The 23,762-nt window shown below is 39.0% G+C and overlaps 1 protein-coding gene across 4 annotated transcripts in view; it reads left to right on the forward strand.

Moving 5' to 3' along the window:
* The first annotated feature begins 446 nt into the window (after positions 1 to 446).
* Positions 447 to 23,762, forward strand: part of Sgf29 (SAGA-associated factor 29) — a 93,591-nt gene continuing 70,275 nt past the window's right edge. For all 4 annotated transcript variants that reach the window (XM_067147919.2, XM_067147920.2, XM_067147921.2 and 1 more), the window contains exons 1-2: positions 447 to 606; positions 19,683 to 19,857. In XM_067147919.2, the coding sequence (XP_067004020.1) occupies positions 19,816 to 19,857 (42 nt within the window). In that variant the 5' untranslated portion in view covers positions 447 to 606; positions 19,683 to 19,815. The remainder of the gene's footprint in view (positions 607 to 19,682; positions 19,858 to 23,762) is intronic.

Genomic DNA, 23,762 nt, shown 5'->3' on the forward strand with positions numbered 1-23,762 from the left:
TATTTGTGTTATTCCATCCTTAATACTAGATCCTTTAGTTGTGTTCTATCCTTTGTCCTTCCCAATTGTAGACCCGTTCCGTATGTCAAAGTAGAAGACGCCAAGATGGGTCACTTCGGCGTGAAGATATAGTACCTTGTGTCCCCGTGCTTACTCCTATGTCTATTACACTTACACCCACAAGATGTCGATGTTCACCCATACCAGTGATCTTTGTACTGTGAGATAAAGTTTTTCTTAGTCACCATAACTAAATATTTGAGTGTTCGACAGTGTTTCATTTACAAAGTATTGGAACTGGGTGTTAGTTACATACAGAGCCCAACCAAATATCAAGAAAGAAAGAAAGAAAGAAAGAAAGAAAGAAAGAAAGAAAGAAAGAAGGCAGCCAGACAATCACTGAGAGTGACTTCTTCTCTTTGGTTGTTCTTTGGTTTATCGTATGTTTACATCAGGATGATGCCGGTATAAGGTCGATCTAGTACTGTCACCTTCGTTCCCTTCGACGTTGGTATTGGTGTGAATATCGCCTTTAATAGAGCGTAGTTGTGGCGTATTATGTGCTTTGGTTGTTGTTATAAACGTACTGATGTTTTGTTTACTCTCGTAAGTGTTTTGTAAGGTTTGAAAAAGCTTTTAGAAGATGATTTGGTAATGTTTATTATTATGTTTTGACATGCTGTCTGCTGTGGATTTCTGCAGACTGAAATACATTTTCAAGTGCTCTATTCAACATTGAACACATTTAAATTTTGTTTTTTCATAGGTACATTAACCTTTCTTTTGCCTGTACTGTAGGCCTATTTGATGAGCCCCTTCCCAAAAACCACTGAAGTCTTATTATGTTTCCATTGTATTTAAGATTAAATTTATTTCAGGAATATCTATTGGGTATTATCGTGCGCAGATATATCGGATCTCGGGATTAAACACAGAGCATGACGAAAGAATAGCATGGAATGAGCCTGTTTAAAGAACAGGAAAAATATACTGAATTCTCTTGGGTTTATATAGATACTCTATCTATATTTATCTAGATCCATTACACATAATGTCAGCACTGTAGGGTTATAGGAGAGATTACATTACCATGATTGTAAGATACCTCTGGCATTACGGTTACGGTATTCCTGTGACCTACAGATTTATGTTATTTACTGAATAGCAAAACTCGGGCGTATAAATGTTATTGGCATCAGGAAGTACAGTTTAGAATTGTAGTGTAGTTATTTCATTAGTATCTTGTTTTTTTTATTGTTGTGTAATTCTTGTGTAGGACGCAAATGTACATTAGGTTTTACAGTATTCCATTAGGGATCTTTCTCTTTTGATGCATTTGCTGAAATGGTATCATTTACAAGGCTTACCACACATTGCACAGACAGTTTGTGGAAGCCAGATCAGCTATATAGCATATGGTGAAATTCATGTATTGCCGACCTGTTTAAAAGACTCGTAATATTAATCGGTTTTGCCCATCTCCGATTGAGCGTAGCGCCTGTTGAGTAGAAGTCTGGATCTATGTCAGCTTTTTTCTTTTTCCTGTTGTGTAGAAGCTCTTCTTTCTGCCTCGTAGATGGGAGTTTCATTGTAAATTTTAAGTCCTCCAGTAGAAATGTTCTGAAGCAAGTTGATATGCCATTCTTCAAGGAGACGTCTTGGAAATTCCAAGAGTTCTTTTCAGAAATCTAGCTTTAACATTTTCAATAACTCATAGGTCCAATACTGATAGATACTCCCAAATGAGTTCCAGCCCATATGTTATTACTGGAAGGACTTCGGCGTAAAATAACATCATGGCCGTATTGAAAGATAGTCTCGTGGGATCCTTGATGCTCTATATACTTCTACTGACAATACAAATATCAAGTAGGCCTAAATGATATTACATCAGTCTTGGGACTAGTTTCAGCCACTTAATGGCCATCTTCAGCCAAATAAAAATTAAACAGATTATGTGATAACTAAAACATGTATACTAGACAAAGACAGTGTTGCACGAATAATTATAACGTTAAAATATATATAACTAGCTGATGTACCCGTGCTTCGCTACGGGATTCTCAGAAAGACTGACTTGGTGGTTTTCCTAACTGAATTCAACATAGGTCATTACAAAAACGTCAGTAGGAATGTAGCGATTGAAAGCAATGTTATCATATAAAATATTCGATCAAATGAAAAACCGCACACTTTCTCACTTTCAACGAACAGTACTACGGTGCCGATCTAAAAGTCCTAAGTTCCAGAGCTGGAATAACCAGGTCGCAGACTGCTGTGAACACTCCTCTGTCATTAGTCCGTTAAATATGCACACTACTCATTCCAGTCAGTGCCTCAGAGTAGGGATTGAATAGCTCGAATACTGCGATGAACCAGTGTGTTACGTACCAGATATATCATAAAATGTATGAATCAGATGAATGGTATGCTAGAGAAGAAAGTTATCTTACACCCCAGCTACTTCCCGCCAATATACAGGCAGGCTGTTACAGTTGGTACGACTGGGCGAGTTGCCTGTGTGGTTAGGGGCGCACAGCTGTGAGCTTGCACCCGGGAGATAGTTGATTCGAACCCCACTGCCGGCAACCCTGAAGATGGTATTCCGTGGTTTCCCATTTTCACACCATTCACACCAGGCAGTACCTTAAAGCCAAGGCCGCTTCCTTCACACCACTATTCACTTCCTATCCCATCGTCGCCATAAGACCTACCTGTGTCGGTGCGACGTCAAGCAAATTAAAAAACCGCGGTACGCTGCAGTAATCCTATCTATCGGGGATGAGAGGAAACAGAAGACAAAAAGCACATCACAACAAATAATGGTCAGTGTAATGTTATTGTTGATAAAGTTTATGTGCTTTCTATACTGCAGGCCTTCACATCAGTTTTCTTTCGACTCTGTGATATTAGGGTGTCTTACAAAATTATTTATATCGTAGACTGTAGTTCCTTATTCTCAGAATTTACATACCGATTTTCACTAAATTCTGTTTACCCACTTTCTCGTGACTCGGAGCTGATATGGACTTAGTAACAAAAATCCAGTTCACGAATATCTCTGATTATATGCGGTACGGTAACAATGTATAAGACATAAGTGATCGGAAATTTAATAAATTCTTACATAACTACTACTAACTTACGACATAACTAAAGTTATGTTAGTTATCTAGTATTTATCGATACGACCACTAATAACATAAATAATTTATTTGAGAATTACATTTCAGGCCTTCCCCTAAACTACCATTTCACTCAACGTGCATAAAATAAATTTGTAGCCTAGATTGCAGTGGTTCATCACCCGACATTACATACCGATTTTCATTAAATCCTCTTCAGCAGTTTTCTATTGATGCGTGTACAGACAGACAGACAGACATTACAGAAAAGTAAAAAATGCATTTCCTTGTTACTGTGGACATGACAGATAGAGAAATATCATTCATTTCAAATTCTCAGCAATGCACAGGCAAAACACTTATTTTAAATATAGATTACATTTCAGTCCTTCATCTGAACTACCATTTCACTCAGTGTAATAACATTATTGATAGCCTAGATTAAAGGGACCTATTCCCCAACTTTGCATACCAATTTTCGTGAAGATACGACCACTAATAAAATAAATATTCGACAATTAAGTTTTAGGCCTTCCCCTAAACTACCATTTTTCTCAGTGTGTATAGCCTATATTGTAGCAAATTATTTGCCATCTTTGTCTAGTGATTTTCATTAATACACGACCACTAATAACATAAATATTTGAGAATAAAATTTCAGGCCTTCCCCTAAACTACCATTTCACTCAGTCTGATTAAAATAATTTATAGCCTAGATTGTAGCGGTTCATCACCCGACTTTACATTCCGATTTTCATTACATTCTCTTCAGCCGTTTTCTCGTGATGCGTGTACATACATACATACAGACAGAAATTACGGAAAAGTAAAAAATGCATTTTCTTGTTACTGTGGACATGACCGATACAGAAATACCATTCTTTTCAAATTTTGAGCAATGTACAGACAAAACTCTTATTTTATATATATAGATTACATTTCAGTCCTTCAATCTGAACTACCATTTCACACAGTGTAATAACATTATAGATAGCCTAGATTAAAGGGACCTATTCCCCGACTTTGAATACCAATTTTCGTGAAGATACGACCACTAATAAAATAAATATTTGACAATTAAGTTTTAGGCCTTCCCCTAAACCACCATTTTTCTCAGCATGTATAGCCTATATTGTAGCGAATTATTTGCCATCTTTGTCTAGTGATTTTCATTAATACACGACCACTAATAACATAAATATTTGAGAATAAAATTTCAGTCCTTCCCCTAAACTACCATTTCACTCAGCCTGATTAAAATAATTTATAGCCTAGATTGTAGCGGTTCATCACCCGACTTTACATTCCGATTTTCATTACATTCTCTTCAGCCATTTTCTCGTGATGCGTGTACAGACAGACAGAAATTACGGAAAAGTAAAAAAATGCATTTTCTTGTTACTGTGGACATGACCGATACAGAAATACCATTCTTTTCAAATTTTGAGCAATGTACAGACAAAACTCTTATTTTATATATATAGATAACAAAAATTATGGTTATGATCTTGTCATAGTATGATGTCTTTAAGTTGACTTAGGACTTAAGGTAAAGAAGTAAATCTGGAAACGATAACCAGAATTAGCAACAAGCACTGACTTGCTGGAGGAAGCAGGCAGGCCATGTAAACAAAGGAGTGGACACGGAACAAGCACTGACATGTTGTAGGAAGCAAGCAGTGTAAACAAAGGAGTAGATAAGGAGAGGAGGGGAGGGGGTAAAGAAGGAAAGGGAGAAGGAGAGAAGGGGTGTCTAAGGTGGGGCTGAAGGATGCGGAAAGAAAGACTGCTGCTGAAAGGAGAATTTAAAGAGATTGTAAAAGAAAGAATTATTTTTATCTGAGACATGATTACTAAAGATAGGAATTAGAAGGTCAAACAAAATGTTTGATTTCTCTGAAATTTCATTTAGATTTAAGTTATGATTGAAAAACTGTTCCAGATGGATGAAACAATTTTCCATAATATTTGAGCAGGGTGCCTTTTTGTATAACTTATGAATTTTCATGTCTTGGTTGATATTAGTGAACTTATGGTTACTATCATCTATGTGCTGTCCCATGGCCGAAAATCTATTGTATTTCAGGGTGTTAACATATTAACCATGTTGTTGTTTGAGTCATCAGTCCATAGACTGGTTTGATATAGCTCTCCATAGCACCCTATCCTGTGCTAACCTTTTCATTTCTACATTACTACTACATCCTACATCTGCTCTAATCTGCTTGTCATATTCGTATCTTGTGGTCTACCCCTACCGTTCTTACCACCTACACTTCCCTCAAAAACCAGCTGTACAAGTCCTGGGTGTCTTAAGATGTGCCCTATCATTCCAAACCGCTTTTCAAGAGAGTTTAATCGTGATGTAAACAAATAGGCAGAGCACCTTTCCTTTACACGTGGACATAGATGTACACTGGAGTCCCGTTAATCCAAAAGTCCGGTTAATCCGAACTTAAATACTCGATTTAAAAAATTCTCTTTATTGAAATGAAAGAACATATTATAAAATTAAGGTTTACTTGCATTTTATTAGTCATATTTTACTAGAATAACTTGATGTAATCATAATTACACATCATAAACTATCAATCACTGGTCGTTTATCTTTATGAAGTGTGTTAGTTTCTTTTGCCGTTGTGATTGGAACCTACTCGAAGATGCAGTGTTAAACCAGCGTCTCATAAACATCACATCAGTGATCAGCAGAGTGTTGGTCGACATAGCATATGGCAAGTTCTAAGGTGGCCGCGGCTTCTGAATGTGACACTAGTTGTTCATTGTGGTGTTTTTCGTCACTCTGTTCCTCATCAACTCCAGATTCTTTCTCCACCATAGCTACAATTTTTTGGTTTGTTTGTAATTGATGATGGTCAGCTTCTGTCCACTCGCTAATGTCGTTTTCATTGTCATTTTCTCCTCTACGGGTTCTTAACTACCCTACTGTAAATTTATGCCGTATTTTAATAATGTAATGTAACTGCTAAAAAATTTCAAATTACAGAATGTACTGTACTGCATTGTAGAAGCTATTTTCCTCAGACGGTTGAGACGCTGGCTTTCTGACCCCAACTTGGCAGGTTCGATCCTGGCTCAGTCCTGTGGTATTTGAAGGTGCTCAAATACGTCAGCTTCGTTTAAGTAGATTTACTGGTACGTAAAAGAACTCCTACGTGAGAAAATTCCGGCATATGGGCGTTTCCGGAAACTGTAAAAGTAGTTAGTGGGACGTAAAAATAACAACATTATTATTAGAAAATATTTTCCGGTTAATCCGAAAAATTTCGTAATCCGAACAGACTCTGGTCCCAATTAGTTCGGATTAACGAGACTCTACTGTAGTTGATTGGAAAAGCAACCATCGCACTCACTCGACTGTATGCGAGCCTAAGGAAAAGTAGTACATCACATTAATTTTATTATATTTTATTTTATTACATTTAGAGAGTCTGCAAGAGTACGTAATCAAATTTAAATGTGTGTGTCATATATACTGGTATATACATATGCTTCTTTTATAAAAAATTGTGATTAAATAACTAGAAATGAAGGCACAAGGCGTGGTGTAATACAGGAAGTCTTCTCGCAGCGGGGGAATGTCTCAAGCTGTACAATGCGGAGATAAGGTGTTGCATCTTCCAGCAGTCAGTTAGTTGGTATTCTTAGTGAGAGAAATGGAGCAAGAGGTAGGACCATCGTGTGTAGTGAGGCACAAAAATGGAAAACTGCAGAGAAGTGACCATAGGCAGTGCACTGTGAATGTGTTCAATAAACTAAGTGAACAGAATCCAGGTTTAGTCGTTTATTCAGAAGTTCAGATCTTTGCGCTGTTGTCCTATGCGATGCGCAGCACTGTACATCCGAACATGAGACGTTGTCAGGGTGGAGGTAGGTACTATACACTCAGCAAATCACAACTCTTTCTTTGGCGGAGATATGGACATACCATGTTTACATCAGGATTAAGCTCTTGTGAAAAGACATATATCTCTTTTTCTGGTCAAATTTATGCAAATTGATCTCTCACCAATTCATTTCAGTATCTCTTCATTCGTGATTCTACCTACCCATCTCACCTTCAGCATTCTTCTCTAACACCATATTCCAAAAGCTTCTGTTCTCTTTCTTTCTGAGCTAGTTGTCGTCCATGTCACTTCCATATAATGCCACGCTCCAGGTCAAAATTTTCAAGAACATCTTTCTAATTCCTATATCAGTGTTCGAGGTGAACAGATTTCTTTTCTTAAGAAAGGCCTTCCTTGCTTGTGCTAGTTTGCATTTTATGTCCTCCTACTTTACCATCATTAGTTATTTTACTACCCAAGTAACAATAGTTATCTACTTCCTTTAAGACTTCATTTCCTAATCTAGTATCTCCTGCATCACCTGACTTTGTTCAACCGCCTCCGTTACTTTTGTTTTGGACTTATTTATTTTCATCTTATACTCCTTACCTAAAACTCTGTCCATACCATTCAGCAATTTCTCCAGATCTTTTGCAGAGTCAGGTAAAATAATATCATCGGCAAATCTCAGGGTTTTGATTTCCTCTCCTTGGACTTCGATTCCCTATCCAAATTCCTCTTTGATTTCCTTTATCGCCTGTTCTATGTAAACATTGAAAAGGAGGGGGGACAAACTGCAGCCTTGCCTGACCCCTATCTGGATTGCTGCCTCTTTTTCAAAGCCCTCGATTCTTATCACTACAGACTGATATTTTTATAGATGTAGATAATTCTCCTTTCTCGGTATCCGATCCCGATCATCTTCAGAATTTCAAACAGCTTGGTCCAATCAACATTATCGAATGCCTTTTCTAGATCTACGAAAGCCATGTACGTTGGCTTGTCTTTCTTAATTCGATCCTCTAAGATCAAATGTAAAGTGAGGATTGCTTCACGTGTTCCCACATTTCTTCTGAAGCCAAATTGATCTTCTCCCAACTCAGTTTCAATTTGTCTTTCCATTCTTCTGTAAATAGTACGTGTTAAAATTTTGTGGGCGTGAGATACTAAACTAATGGTGTGGTAGTTTTCACACTTGTCAGCAACGGCCTTCTACAAAATAGGTACAACAACATTCTGCCGAAAATCGATGGCACTTCCCTTGTATCATACATCTTACACACTAAACGGAATAACCTCTCTATGTTGGTTTCTCCTAAGGCAGTCAGTAATTCTGAGAGTATGTCATCAATTCCTGGCGCCTTGTTCGTACTTAGGTCTCTCAAAGCTATGTTGAATTCTGACCTCAAAATTGGGTCTCTCATGTCATCAGCATCAACAGACTCTTCTTGTTGCAGAACCCGATCATCTCCTTCTTTATCTTTGAAACAACTGTTGCCATCTTTCTGACTTGTTTTCTTTCTCTAGGAGTGGTTTTCATCTGAGCTTTTAATATTCATACACCTAGTTTTCCTCTCTCCAAAGGATTTCTTGATTCTCCTGTATGCAGCATCTACCTTTCCTAGGACCATACAACCTTAAACATCCTTGTACTTCTCTTTCAGCCTTTCTTCCTTACCTGTCCTGCACTTTCTATCTACTTCATTCTTTATTCGCCTGTATTCTTTTCTGCCCTCCTTATTTTTTGCATTCTTGTACTTTCGTCATTACAACAACAGTCCTCTTGTGTTATCTTTCCTTTATTCCCATCTTTTCTTCAGCAGCCTTACTGATCTCATTCTTCATGACTCTCCATTCTTCCTCCACTGTGTTTCCTTCAGCCTTTTCATTTAGTCTTTGTGTTGTGTTACATGTTCTTTGAAACAATCTCTCACACTCTTTTCTTTCAACTTGTCTAGATCCCATCTCCTTGCATTCCTTCCTTTCTTCAATTTCTTCAATTTCAGATGGCATTTCATAACCAACAGGTTGTGGTCAGAGTCCACATCTGCTCCTGGGAAAGTCTTGCAATCCAACAGCTGGTTTCTGAATCTCTGCCTAATCATAATGAAGTCTATTTGATACCTTCTAGTGTCTCCAGGTCTCATCCATGTATACAGCCATCATTTGTGGTATTTGAACCAAGTGTTAGCAAGGACTAAATTTGACGAGTCCAAAATTCAACCAGCCAGCTTCCTCTTTCATTCCTTTGTCCCAATCCAAATTCTCATGCTATGTTACCTTCTCTTCCTTGGCCTACCACTGCATTCAGTCTCCCATCACAATTAGATTCTTGTCACCTTTTACATAATGTACTAAATCTTCTATCTCTTTGTGTATTCTTTTGATTTCTTCATCATCCGCTGAACTAGTAGGCATATAGACCTACACTATTTTGGTGGGCATTGGCTTGGTGTCTATCTTGACCAAAAGAATCCTTTCACTATGCTGGTTGTAATAGCTTACCCACTGCCCTATTTTCTTATTCATTATTAAATCAACTCCTGCCTTTCGTGCTCTTCCTGCCAATGTACTTCACTTATACCAACTACATCTAACTTTAGTCTATCCATCTCCCTTTTCAGATTCTCTAATCTACCACAACAATTCAAACTTCTAATATTCCACGTTCTGACGCGCAGAATGTCAGTATCCACCTTCCTGATGATCGCCCCCTCTCGTGTAGTCCCCACCCGGAGATCCAAATGGGGGACTATTTTACCTGGGAGAAAGCCATCATCAGTACATCATTCGTACAGAGAGAGCTGGATGTCCTCGGGAGTTAAGTACGGCTGTAGTTTCCCATTGCTTGCAGCCGTGTAGCAGTATCAACGTAGCTAAGCCATGTTAAGTAATATTACAAGACCGTATCAGTCAATCATCTAGACTGCCGCCCTTGCAACTTCCTAAAGGCTGCTACCCCCCTTTCGATGAACCATTTCTTAGTCTGGTCTCTCACCAGATACCCATCTGATATGGTTGCACCCACGTCTCGGCTACCTGCTTCGTTGGGACATGCAAGCTTTCCCACTGCGGCAAGGTCACATGGTTCAGAGGGGAGGTACTAACCATAAGTTCACTATTATAAACGAAATCATGAGAATTCTCAAAGTTATACAAACATGCCCCTGCTCAGTATTACAGTAAATTGTTTTATCCATCTGGAACAGTTTTTGAATCCTAACTTCAATCTAAATGAAATTTCAGAGAAATCTTACATTTTATTTGACCTTTTAATTCCATCTGAGCGCAGATCCCTATCTCCTACCCACCCATTAGGATCTAGAAATTTCACTCCCAGTTTCCCACATACCAACTCCATAGTCTCATTTAAATCCCCAATCACCTTCCAGTCAGTATCCCTCCTACACAGTATTCCACTGATAACAATCTCCGCTTCCTTAAACTTCATCTGTGCTGCATTTACCAGATCCCACACATCCCCAACTATGTCGGTACTTATACCTGCTTGTCTTACATTGTTAGTACCAACGTGAAACACTACCACCTTCTCCTTTCCCTCCTCCTTCTCCTGCTTGTGTCACAACTTCTAATTCTTGATGCAGCAGGCTTTCATCATTTTCTTGAGAATGCCCCCACATGACTTTCAGTTCTTGTTGACAGTAATTGGGCCTAAAATTGCAAGAAATTATACAGATTATTACCAAGCCGGCTCCACTAATGACAGGCTAGGTATAACTTGAAGATTACTAGCAACTGGTGACTCGTACATTTCACTTACATATTTGTCTAGAATATCAAAACAAGCAGTATCAGTTATTTTGCCTGAAGTTTTTGAAGCTTTATACAACAATCTTTGTAACCGGTACTGGGCGATTACACAGATACACCGTTTAAAAGGGAGGAAAATAAATCAAATTACACGGTACCTTTCAAACCCTAGACACAACAATTAACATCAGCGGAACTGCGCCGTGATATACAGAGACAAATATCAGGTTGGACAACTTGGCAGCTATAAACATGGAATGTGGAATGGGACTGGGCACTTACCAGAGTTTATAGGAAAATGAAAGTTGCGAGTTTCGAGAAAAATCAACGGTGATGTCTCGTTTTCAAAATATAATTTTCAAAGGAAACGTTTACAAGGTGAGTTTTGCACAAAATTTATCTATCCGACAATCTAGATACACAATTTACGAACTCAAGATTAGATGTTCTTTGACAATAGCTTTGGTATTAAGGCAAGAAGTTAACCCAAATGTTGCAGCATGAGAGGCGATTGACATATTGGCAGGTAGAAGAGACCCTCCATATCCCTGCACCAGCTATTCATTCAATTCTACACGACCATCTCCATGTTAGAAAGGTCTGTTCGCTTTGGGTGCCACATTCATTTTCAGAGGAACAGAGGGCACATTGAGGGAAATGGTGCCGAAAAATGCTATAACAGTTTGAAAATGGGACTTCGCGTAACGTCGATAGCATCGTTACAGGTGACGAAACTTGGCTTTATTATTACGATGCCCCAACAAAATCTCAGAACAAGTTTTGAAGATGAGGGTGCTCCTGTGACAGTGCGAAAGTCAAGTTCAAGGATGATTGCAGTATTCTTCACTAAACGGGGCATCCTGACTCGGGTTGTGCTAGAAACACAAAGGACAGTTACTGCGAAGTGGTACAGCGAGACTAGTCTGCCTCAGGTCATGCAGGCTCTCAAGCAGCTCCATCCAAGGTCACAGCTCAACACTTGGCTGTTGCATCAAGACAATGCTCCAGCACATCGTACTAATGTAGCTGCTTGATTGCTATATGTATAAAATATTAGGCCAAAATCTGTAATGTGTTTTTGTATAATTTTTCTTGTAACGCTTTTAATCCTACAGGTATGTGTTTGGTTTCATCATCATCATCTTCCTTCCAAGTATTGGGGCCATGTCTCCCGTTACGGTCTCGCATTTTCTTTTTGCAGGACTTGAAAGCAGTCAGATGTCCTTCTGACGGGTTCCTAGCATGAAGGAAGTAAGGTCATTGGTGGGGCTGCCACCTCTCAGCTAATGGACTAGCTGAAAATACAGCATTTCCTCCGTAATTGATGTAACGGTTATACCACTGTGATTCGGTCGACAGAGCCTTGTCTGTGGGAACAGGTTTGTTTATCCCGGGAAGGTGAGGTTGGCATTTGAGCAGGAGAGGTTACGTCATCATCATCATCATCCTTCCAAGTTTTGGGTCATGTGGCCCATTTTGCTCTTGCATTATCTTTCCATCGCTTCATTGGACATCCTATAGATCTCTGTCCTGTTGGTTGATAGCGTAGGATCTCCTTTGGTAGTCTTCCAGATTCCATCCTATGAACATGAACGTTTCTAGTTTTCTTGGTAATCATAGATGTAATTGATTACGGTTTCACATTCAGTCCCTTAAGCACATCTTTATTTCTTATACAATCCCATTTTGTATAGCCTGCTGTTCTGCTCATGAAGATCATTTCACGTGCTGTAATTCTGGAAATGTCTTGAGTTCTTATTGTCCATGCCTCACTGCCGTAGCAAAGTGTTATAAAGATGTAAGCGAGTGTGCTTTTGGACAAGAGATGGGTTCATGATGTGATTTATTATTCCTGTTGTTCTGGTAAATTTGGTTATTTTTGCAGAGATATCAATTTCCCTTTGGTAAGATAAATTGTATCCCAGATAATTGAATTTGTTGACTCTTTCCAAAATTTTATTATCTAAACAGATTTTACTGGGGATAGGGTCCTTCCCCTTAAAGGCCATTATTTTGCTCATGTGGTGAAATGATCATATCGAATTTTGAAGAGCCTTTGTGGGGATTAAATACTGACCACTGAAGATCAGGTTCTGATGATGCTACCAATGCAACATCATCAGCAAAGAGTATGGTTTCATTGTTTTTCAAATTTACCCAAGTTTAATGTACTATGTTTCGAGTTTCAAAAGTGTCACTTTAATTCGATCAGAAGTAGGTAAGGACTATTTTGAAACACAAAATTCAAGGAATTTTTAAATATATATTTCAGAGCTCCTTATCAATTGGGTACATGTGTTTTACCAAAATTGCACCAGCCATGTGAGGTGTTCAGCTGGCATCTTAAACGATTACCCATTGAGGATGGGCATGCATCAGGGTTCTGCATTGCTACCAATCCTTTTCATTCTTGTTATTACGCCGATGACATGATGCTTATAGCAACGACCAGGCTAGAACTGGAACTTGGCTTTTGCAGTTTGGACTCCTTAATGTCACCAAAACTGAGTACACAAAAACCTTGTTTATCTGGATTAGGTGGGACCGGAAGTAATATGGATTATCAGAAATCCAGGTAATCTGGAAACAAATCAATGAATACAAGCTACTATTGTATACAAATGCCCTTGCTGTCAGGACCTAGTGTTCACAGTGCACTATGTCTTCTAGTATAGGCTAGAGCAATTTTGTTACTTTCATAGATCTGTCTCTGTGTTATCCTTGGCTTTGACAATATGAAAATGACTGAGGTATGAGCGATGCTATTAATGCCAATCCTTATGCAACCAGTCCCTGCTATGAATGGTGTGAAAATGTTGCTCATAGGGTCGGTTGGTATATGCATTTCAGTGGGCTTGGCAGACTGATATGTAATGGCAACTCTGGCTCAGTGAGGAAAGCAACGGGAAACTACCTCACACCTCATTTCCCTAGTACGCCTCTTCAGTGATGCCTAGGCCATCTATGACAGCTGATGGCAGAGCTGTTGAGGATCCCACCAGCGGAATCACTGACGGACTGAACATACATACATTGTATACAAACCTTTATTTTGACGATAACAAGAACTTTAAAAAATGCTTTTGGCATATAAACTCAATACAGTGCATACTGTACTCACTTGTATTTACTAAAATAGTGTGTACGTTTCTTTTGTTTCAAATTTGAGAGCAGCACGGTCGCGTAGACGTTTCATCAACATCAGTTCGGCTGGAGTTGTTTCCATCTGATGTTCTAGATGAACCATTAGTTTTTCCAGTTGTGCCATTACCTCCGCATAAATGACACTTTTGTTTTCCAATTCACAATCACTGTCCTCTTCTGTATCACAGGTGGCAATAATTTTGTCATCAGTCATCATGCCGTAACCAATATCACTGTCATTCTGTATCCAAGCATTTACATCACTATCTCCTGCCTTCGAACAACCAGGAATGTTTGCAAATATTTCAAGGAATTTGGACATTTTGACAACTTCAGAAACTTCAGTGGTAGCATCCCAAACAGCAGACCATATTGTTTTCCATGACTTCTTAATTGATAGTTCAGTAACATGATCCCAAGAAGATGCAACCATAAAAATCACATCTTTGATATTTACGGATTTCAGTACAGAAAGCACACTAACTTCTCCCTCTTCTTCAATTAATTTACCCAGTAGCTGTCTTCTGTATACACATTTGATATTCTCCAGTATACTTTGATCCATCTGTTATAACAGAGCTGTTATGTTAGGAGGGAAAACTTCACTATGAAGTCACCACTGACGTGCAGCTCCACTTCCGGATGTGACAGTGCATTGTCAGTAAACAATCTGGCCTTCGGTGGAAGACCTTTTCCTCCAAATATCTCCTCACTCTTAGTACAAAATCATTGTGGAACCAATTTTTGAAAATGCCCCTGTACATCCGTGCTTTTTGTTACCGTGGTTTTGTGGATCACAGAGAGGTGAAAGAAGGTGCAGGCTGAATGAGTCTATCTACTATTTCAAAGATTAACTTAAAACTTTAAATAAAGGTCATATTTCTTTTCAAATCACAAATTTAACAAACTTTTCACTTAGTGAAATAAAAAGGTTACAGGTACAAATAGCAGTTTGGAAATTACAAATGCTGAGCTTCCAGCTCCAAATTTACAAGTTTGCAACATCGCAAATGTTGTGTTTAGTTGGACAAGGAGAGAATCTCCCAATTCAAGAGCACTTTGCTCCAAAGATTACAAATACGGCCTTTCAAAGGCCCACTCAATATTACACAAGAACCAGAAAGAGATTACAATCTCTCCAAATTCAGCAAAGGAGACTGGCTCCCGATTTCTTACAGCCTACTCAAGGCAACTTTACCAAAAAATTTTACAAATTCCTGGCCTCTCTAGGCCCAAACCTACAATTTACAATATCGTACACAGGGGTATCTAGTACCCAAACTACTGGGCCTTCGTGGAAAGAAGAACAGGTTAAATTACTGGCCCGAACACAAAATGTATGGAGGCGTACACTTGCACTCCTAGAAAATTAAGTATAAAACCCTAATTGGGCTCGCAGCCCGATGATGCAGAGGCTAATCCCAAGCTACTGAGGTGACTAGAGTGAAGGTTAATTTAATGCTTTACAGAAAAGAGAAACGGTTTCAAAATCATAGTCGCCGAATAAAAAGGTACAAGAAGCCTATTATTGGCCAAAAAATAATTACAGAAAATTTGTGATTGGCCAGATTCAAAAGCTGGCGGAATGAGAAGGAAGTGTTGCAAACATTGAAATATAGAAATAAATGAAAGTTAGTTTAGTTGTGAAAACCCATAAACAAAAAACTTCTTTAAATCATTAATTCTTCTACCTTGCACCAGAGTGCATTACCTCAGTTTTTGTGATGACATCTATGGAGAAAAGTTCAAACTTCTTGACGTAAACCAAAACAAAACAAGTAAATCCAGTCAATTTAGGCAAATTCAAAATAACACATAACTCAATAATTGGATGGTGACATCTTCTGGTCAATGTCCCAACTTCATGCATTAGTTGTTTCACGTTTTGTTTGATAGATAGAGTTCATTAAGGCGCTTCTTTTAAATGTGTGGGGTTGAGGTTTACCTCCCAGTACACATTTATTTTTTATTTTTTTTATACCACTGTAACCGGGATCAATTTGACATGTTTCAAAACGCGGAGTTTGGGATTTCCCTATCAGCAGGAGAGGAAAAGCACGTTTAGTTTGTGATTTTTCTATCAGCAGGAGAGGGAATTTGTCTCTCCTGGATGCATTGCTACAAGCCATAATTGTAATTTGATCTTTACACCTTTTACAACAGTGGTGGTGGTGGTGATTATTGTTTTAAGAGGAAGTACAACTAGGCAACCATCCTCCCTTTTACAACCTCTTGCCGATTCATTTAATTTAGAAGCCAACGTCTTTCTGGGTAGCATCCGATAAAGTCCAGATTCATTGGCATTATAAATTTGACGTGGGAATAATTTCTTGGAATTCTTTTCTTAAATGTTCTGCTGACACTTTATTTCCTCGTAAAACTTTCAGCTGTCACTGGAAACTACCGTATGCCATGAGGAGCTTTCTATCTTTCTGACCAAAATTAGTTGGCTGTGAAGTTAGGATCTCTAGCATTCGTTATAAACAGGTCAGATAACATGTCTTGATATAAAATTGCTCCCTGGGCATATTTTTGAACGTTTACGTTTAGGATGTGTATTACCTGTTAACTACGTGTGAAGTGAAATTTGTAGATTTCTTTATTGTGATTGTTAAGGAAATATCGTGGATCACAGCGGGGTAAGAACCGTGAGGGTTGGGACAAGGAATTAAGTAGAGCAGGACTTAACACAACCAGTTTTATAATTTTGTTTCTTTCCTCTTTTTTTTCCTAATTAAAAAATTGATAAATCGGAAATCTGAATGAACAACAGTATTAATGAGCTCGTCAGCTCTAGCAATATCAAGGACTTTAAAGTCTGAAAATCAGGTACCAAAGTTACAATTGTTAATAGTTTGGTTAATTTACATAGAAAAGAGTGTTAGTGCTCTTGCCAGGTACAACATTTTATAAGAGCTAGGAAAGCTCCAGAAAAATACACTTCACAGGAGTCTGTGCTCCAACTAAATCATAGTCCAGCCTCGCAGAGGCATCAATTTTCTTATGGCTCACTTACACCCTATCGGTTGTCCTCAATTAAAGTATTTACATACCGTTAACTTGATGTGGGCTTATCTATTGCTCAACAGTTATATGTTTCACTGTTCCTAAAAGGGAACTCACACCCCCCCCCCCAAAAAAAAAACTCTACACGCACCAATAAATTTGCAGGGGCGCAATTGCCCATACTAAGTGGCCTTAGTGTAAAAAGAAAAGGTTGAACATGACTGGCCAGAAATAAAAGGACAGGAGGCAAAACACTGCCCTCATTATAGAAATAATTAAAACCCTAAGTGGGCTTATACCCCAATGATACAGAGGCTAAACCTATTCTACACCGGGGTGACTAAGTAAGAAATATTAAAGCCAAATATGATTAAATGAATTTAGAGGTTTTGAAAACTGTAATCACCCCATGTCAGGTGGAATGGGAACCGACAGAGGGTAATCACTCTTTGTTCCCTTACATTACATATTTCTCAGTAGGGAATAGAACAGAGTCCTCAGAATTGCCAAAAATTCTATATTTAAACCACCAAATTTAAAAATTTACATTAAATAAAAGATGTTGAAACCTTCCCCTCAAGCTATCTGCAAGAGCTATCACATGTTCATGAAAATTCTGCAATTACCTTGAGTTGCTGGGCCTTCCTAACACCGCCCATGCCTCTGCCTCCTGGTTCACGTTAATACACCCCCCTCACATTGAAGCAATTCAGAAAATACAGCGCCCGGCTTTTATAGTTTTTTTTTTTTTTTAGACGAAGCTTCCAGAACCCTTACTGATTCCTGCACACATCCCCAATTTTAATTGGTTAGAGAAAAGTTTTGCAAGTTTCTGATAGGTTGATTACTATTGAAGAAGGAACCTACCAGGCGAGTTGGCTGTGAGGTTAGGGGTGCGCAGCTGTGAGCTTGCATCCGGCAGATAGTGGGTTCAAACCCTACTGTTGGCAGCCCTGAAGATGGTTTTCCGTGGTTTCCCATTTTTACACCAAGTGATTGCTGGGGCTGTACCTTAATTAAGACTACGGCCGCTTCCTTCCCACTCCTAGGCCTTTCCTATCCCATCGTCGCCATAAGACCTATCTGTATCGGTGCAAAAGTGCCTGGTGTGAAAGTAGGAAGCCACGGAAAACCACCTTCATAGCTGCCAATAGTGGGATTTGAACCCACTATCTCCAGAATGCAAGCTGACGGTTACGTAATCCAAACCGTGCAGTCACTCACTAGGTTTTTACAAAATATTTTGTAGCTTTAGAGTTATTGTTATGTGTTTGTTTTAAATTTTTAGTTTTAGATTACCAATATTTTATTTCATGTGGAACTTTGTCCTTGTGGCATCCCAGATTGTCTGGGAAGTAGTTGATCCTTTCAAATAATAAAAATCAGTGATAACTGCATGTATTTACACGTCACGTTATTGATATGATGTACACGATTCCAACTGCCATTGGGACAGTCGCCAATCAGCTTATCTTACCTGAAAACCGTGAATTCAATATTAATCTCAGTCATTTTGGACATCTCCTTTCTCACCTCGTCTGACCCACATGCCGATGGAGGCTGAAGTTGGACTTAAATGGCATCCAGAGTGTTGCAATTTATCTCAGTGACCCCAACCATAGGGGTGTCTAACCCCCACAGTATTTTGCTTCAGATAGTAAGTCATACGTGTACCAAATTTGGTTGAGAGCTGTGCTGGGACATACACATACATAATCTAGATTATTTTGGACATTTATTTTTCACCCCTTCTCACCCCTATGCCAACGATGGCTGAACTTGGACTTAAATGTCATCCGGAGTGTCACTATTCATCTCAGCGATTCCGACAACTGTAGAGTCAATACTAATCTAGGTCATTTTCTATTATTTTTACATGTCATTCCCTCCCCACTGCACCCCTAGTGGTGTTAAGTGTATCTTACTCCCTCTGTATTTCCCTCCAGATAGTATAAAGTCATGCGTGTACCAAGTTTAGTTGAAATTGTAGGTTTATTTATAGTCGCAGTCATTTTTAATCTCATACATAGTTTCGCCGATATCTTTATGTCTCTTTGTCTTTATGTAAAGATATTGCTCCTTAACTGTGTGCAACCCGCTAAGTACAGAATGTATTGCGGGCGAGGGTAAGCCTTTTCCTGCAGGTATTGAAGTGATCATTTAATGATTTGATTTTATGATTACTCAAAGCTGACTGAACTTAAGAGACCTATCAGTGCTTGATGATTCACCGGCAGATAATTTCAAAGAGAATGAAACAAAAATGAAGCCAAATTCGTGTGTAGAACAGATGGACGGATTGGACAAAGCTGCTTTTAGTAAACTTTTTTAATATATAGATTTTAATAAATATGAATTGTGTGATACCTCTTAATTATTTTATTTTAAAACATAGCTGCAGTAGTAGTAAACCAGACCTTATACTAATTTGTGGTGAGCTTGGGAATTCCCAAACCCATTTCTCCAAACCTAAATGAATTTGTACCGGGCGAGTTGGCCGTGCGTGTAGAGGCGCGCGGCTATGAGCTTGCATCCGGGAGATAGTAGGTTCGAATCCCACTATCGGCAGCCCTGAAAATGGTTTTCCGTGGTTTCCCATTTTCACACCAGGCAAATGTTAGGGCTGTACCTTACTTAAGGCCACGGCCGCTTCCTTCCAACTCCTAGGCCTTTCCTATCCCATCGTCGCCATAAGACCTATCTGTGTCGGTGCGACGTAAAGCCCATAGCAAAATAAATGAATTTGTTATTCCGAGTCCTTTTGATTTTTGTTATTGTATTTGTTTCTCAGGTTCTAATTGGTGCTGTCCTGATTTCCTGGATGTATGTCTTAATTTTGAGCCAATATACATTTTTGAAATCCAGATGTTTGACACATGATTCTTCATTCTGAATAAAAAAGAGGTCTGTTATACATTACAAATATGATGGCATATTCAGCAGATGCAGCAGCTTTTCAAGTACAAGTAAGTAGATTATATTTCATGTGAAAAAATAGTAGATAAACACTGTACAGTAGAAACCCAATTATCCAAACTAATTGGTACTAAGGGTCATCCCGATATGCAAAAATCCAGATAATAGAATTTAAAATTTTCAAAATTTAAGATCGATGGATTTGAAGCAGTATAAAATAAACTTACAGTGCAATGTATAAAACATTTATGAACTCTTATGAAGCCTCAGAACTTGAAATCTAGGAGCAGAATTGCTCATTTTTGTATGCTGGATAGTCTTCATCTTTTTCATCAGGGCTAAATTGTGGGAGGGCACTTCGCATCCAAATAATTAAGGTCTGGAGATTACATGAGGGCAAATTTGTTCATTCTGTTTTCTACATTCCTTATCTTTTATTGTTGTCTTATTGTTTTCTTGCTATTTTTATGACACTTGTGTTAGCATTTCCTGCTCCAAATCAGTGTTAGTATGGTCTCAAAACTGATAAATGAAGCTGTGTGTCATTATTGACCAGGTGGTAGCTTTGCCTGATATCATTTTGTATTTAACCTCTGGTATAGCTTAGAATGAGGAATATGATAGTGGTTTTAAAATAATGTGATTGTCAGCCCAAGAGTTACATGTTCAGGATTTGGATCTTGTCAGAAAGGTATGATTTTTATTACTAGCTTCCCACCAAGACAGCTGAGGTTCACCTTGTTTTCAGTGAAAGTGAGAATGAATGGAAGTCACTTCCTTATAGTTTTGATCCATGTAAAACTGTAGGTCGGTTGGCTTACGGTAAAAAGATAGAAATGTCACATAGAATGTTGAGCTTGCTTGTTGTTAGCAGGAAACTGGAGTGTGTGCATTTTTTTCATAATTTCAACCAAGTACTGAGAAACTTCTTTAGTTCTAACTCCCAGTATTCGGTACATACACACATTATGGCACACAGTATCGGATAACAGTGCATAGGCCATGGTTTTTAGGTATCTATGTAGTCATCTCTTGGTTGTTTTTTATCTTGTTAATTGATTTGTTAGCTGAAGATAATCATTACGCTGATTGAAACTAGTTCTAAGATGAAAAAATTTGAATGAGTTAATTCTTATTATTTCAAATTAGCCTAATGTATTGATTAGGTGCATCTAAACTATTTTTGCAAATCAAATACTGTAACACACCTTCTGCTCAATTGGCCTAGTCTAGCAGGTGTGAGAATTTCACCTGACTGGGGCGTGAGTGAGTAATTAGGGTCTTCAGGCGGAGCTACACCCTGACGTTAGCCAGTGGTGGTGGAAGTTCTTTGGACTCTGTGGTGGTTTCATGCACCACCCACTGCAACTTGCAAAAGAGCATGTGCAGAACTTATCACAATTCATAGTCTTGTCTCCAAATGCTTTTTGTGAGGCTTCCTTACCCGTGCTCCCTGTTAGCATTTTTAGTGCCACAAACTCACAGAAGCGCCCGCAGGATCCCGATATTGCGATTATGCCAGGATATATTCCTCTATCTCTTCTTTTGAAACATTGCATGTTGTCCAAGTTCCAGTATTCATTACCTGTCTTGGTACCTTTTTTGGGTTGCTGCAGAAATTATATTGGGGCAGTTTGTATGCATATTTCTTTGAATACAGAGAACTACCTTAAATGCAATATCTCAGAAGTTAAGACATCTAATTCACTGATGTTCTCTTTTGCTATTATATTTTGGATTTTTTTTTTTTTTTTTTCCACATAATTTCAATGGTGAGGACTGTCAAGATGTTCTTTTAGGCTTGTTTGTGCAGGAATTGCCTTTGACCCTGTCCAAGCCTTCAGTGGGCCTTTCAGTTGGGTAATCAATGTAACTTGCATTTAAAGGAGAATTGCAAGTCGTTGCATACTTGGAGGCAAGGTTTTGGCAATGTTTAGCAGGGACGTGCCTTACTGATATGAATATTAACTGTTTTATGTGCATTACTGCTGGATAATCCTTGGATTCGTTGTCTTTATTTAGTGTGCTAGAGATTCTGTAAGACTCAAAGAGGAGTCAACTGCATGTTGATACGGAAAAAAAATACCTCAACGGATGTGTCGCTCTGCCTGTCGTCAAGGGCATTTTATACCTACTGGCAGGGTTTCTTGAGGCCGCCCCTAACATGGGAAACAGACGCCCTTTGCAGCCGCTCCTAACATGGAGTACAGACGCTGCATGGTGATTTTCAATGGCGTTTCCTCCAACTGAGGAACCACCACCCTCCCAAAGAAGCTCCTCCACCCATAGTCGTTGGATTCTTCAGGGTTTTAGGTTATTTCCCAACACCTGGTGTAGAGATGCTGGCTGCACAGTTTACTCTATTACTGTGGCGGGATGAAACCTGGCCAGACAAACGAGACATGACATACTACGTCGCTGGAAGAAGTATTTTGAGGATACATGCAACACCTCCTACCTCTATAAAGGCCTACCGATCTAATCACTGTGTGGTAGACTTTAAATTTTAGATTTAATGGAATTTTCTTATCACACAGGACTCCAGTAACTTGGCGTCATTTCATCCATGCGGCGCTGACTCTTGTCTTGACATCAGTAATCGTACTACAGTCTGAGGTGATGTAGGACCCCAGGTATTTGAACTAGGTCACTTTATTAATTTGAACCCCACCCACAGTGACATTGCCATCAGTTTGGTCACTGCATTCCAGGTACTCTGTCTTCTTCAGATTTAATTTCATCCCAAATTCTTCAAGACGCATCTTCCACTCTTATACTTGCTCTACCTACATCTGATCCCATTCACAGCCTAGTGCCCACTATCACTACGGAAGAAGTGTCCACTGCCATCAGCAAAATTAAGTCTGGGAAAGCGCCTGGTGCAGATGAATCCCTGCCGAAGTATGAAATCTTCTGGAAGAACAAGGTGTAGTATTGTTTACTGACTTCTTCAACAAGATTATTATTTAGGACATAGTACCAGAGGCCTGGAAAACCAGTATCACAATTCCAATTTGGAAAGGAAAAGGAGATATACAGGATTACTGAAATTATAGGCCTATGTGCCTCTTATGCCATACTATGAACATTTTTGAACGTGTTCTTGATGTGAGATTACGAAACATCATCACTGTTTCATCTAACCAGTGTGGCTTTGTTAAAAACAGCGGAACTAGAGACTCCATCCATGCATTCCTTCCATTAATGGAAAGACATCACGAGAAAAGGAAGACAGTTCGCTTGGCCTTTCTTGATTTGGAAAAGGCATTCGACAGAGTACCACATGATCTCAATTGGCTGGCAATGAGACTACACAATGTACCTGAAGCCTATGTCAACTGGGTGAAACTTCTGTGCCGCAAGACCACAAGTTCAGTATGGTGTGCAGCAGGAATGTCCAATACCTTCCAAATCAATGTTGGTGTCCATCAAGGATCAGCCTTGTCCCTGTTTGTCTTCATACTCTGCATGAACGCCATCACAAATGTCATCCAGACCAAGCATCCATGGACATTATTATATATGGGCTATGTCATGTTAGCTAACAAAACACGTGAGGGCCTCGAACAGCAAGTACAAGAGTGGAGGATTTGTCTAAAGAATTTGGGATAAAATTAAATCTGAAGAAGACTGAGTACCTGGAATGTGGTGACCAAACTGTTGGCACGGTCACTGTGGGTGGGGTTCAACTTAATAAAGTGACCCAGTTCAAATATCTTGGGTCCTGCATCACCTCAGACTGCAGTACGATAGTGATGGGTCGTTCATGAACGAACTGACTCTTTTGAACGACTCATTGGAGAGAGCTAGCTCTCTCAATGAGAGTCTACTCTTGTAAGAGCTAGCTCCCTCCTTGCTCCTTGAGAGCTAGTTGTTCAATTACGAGTCGACTCTTGTATGAGCTAGCTCCCTCCTTGCTCCCTGAGAGCTAGCACGAGCCGACTCTTTTATCAAC

Source organism: Anabrus simplex, chromosome 5 (assembly GCF_040414725.1).
Source record: "Anabrus simplex isolate iqAnaSimp1 chromosome 5, ASM4041472v1, whole genome shotgun sequence".
NCBI classification, from domain to species: Eukaryota; Metazoa; Arthropoda; class Insecta; order Orthoptera; family Tettigoniidae; genus Anabrus; species Anabrus simplex.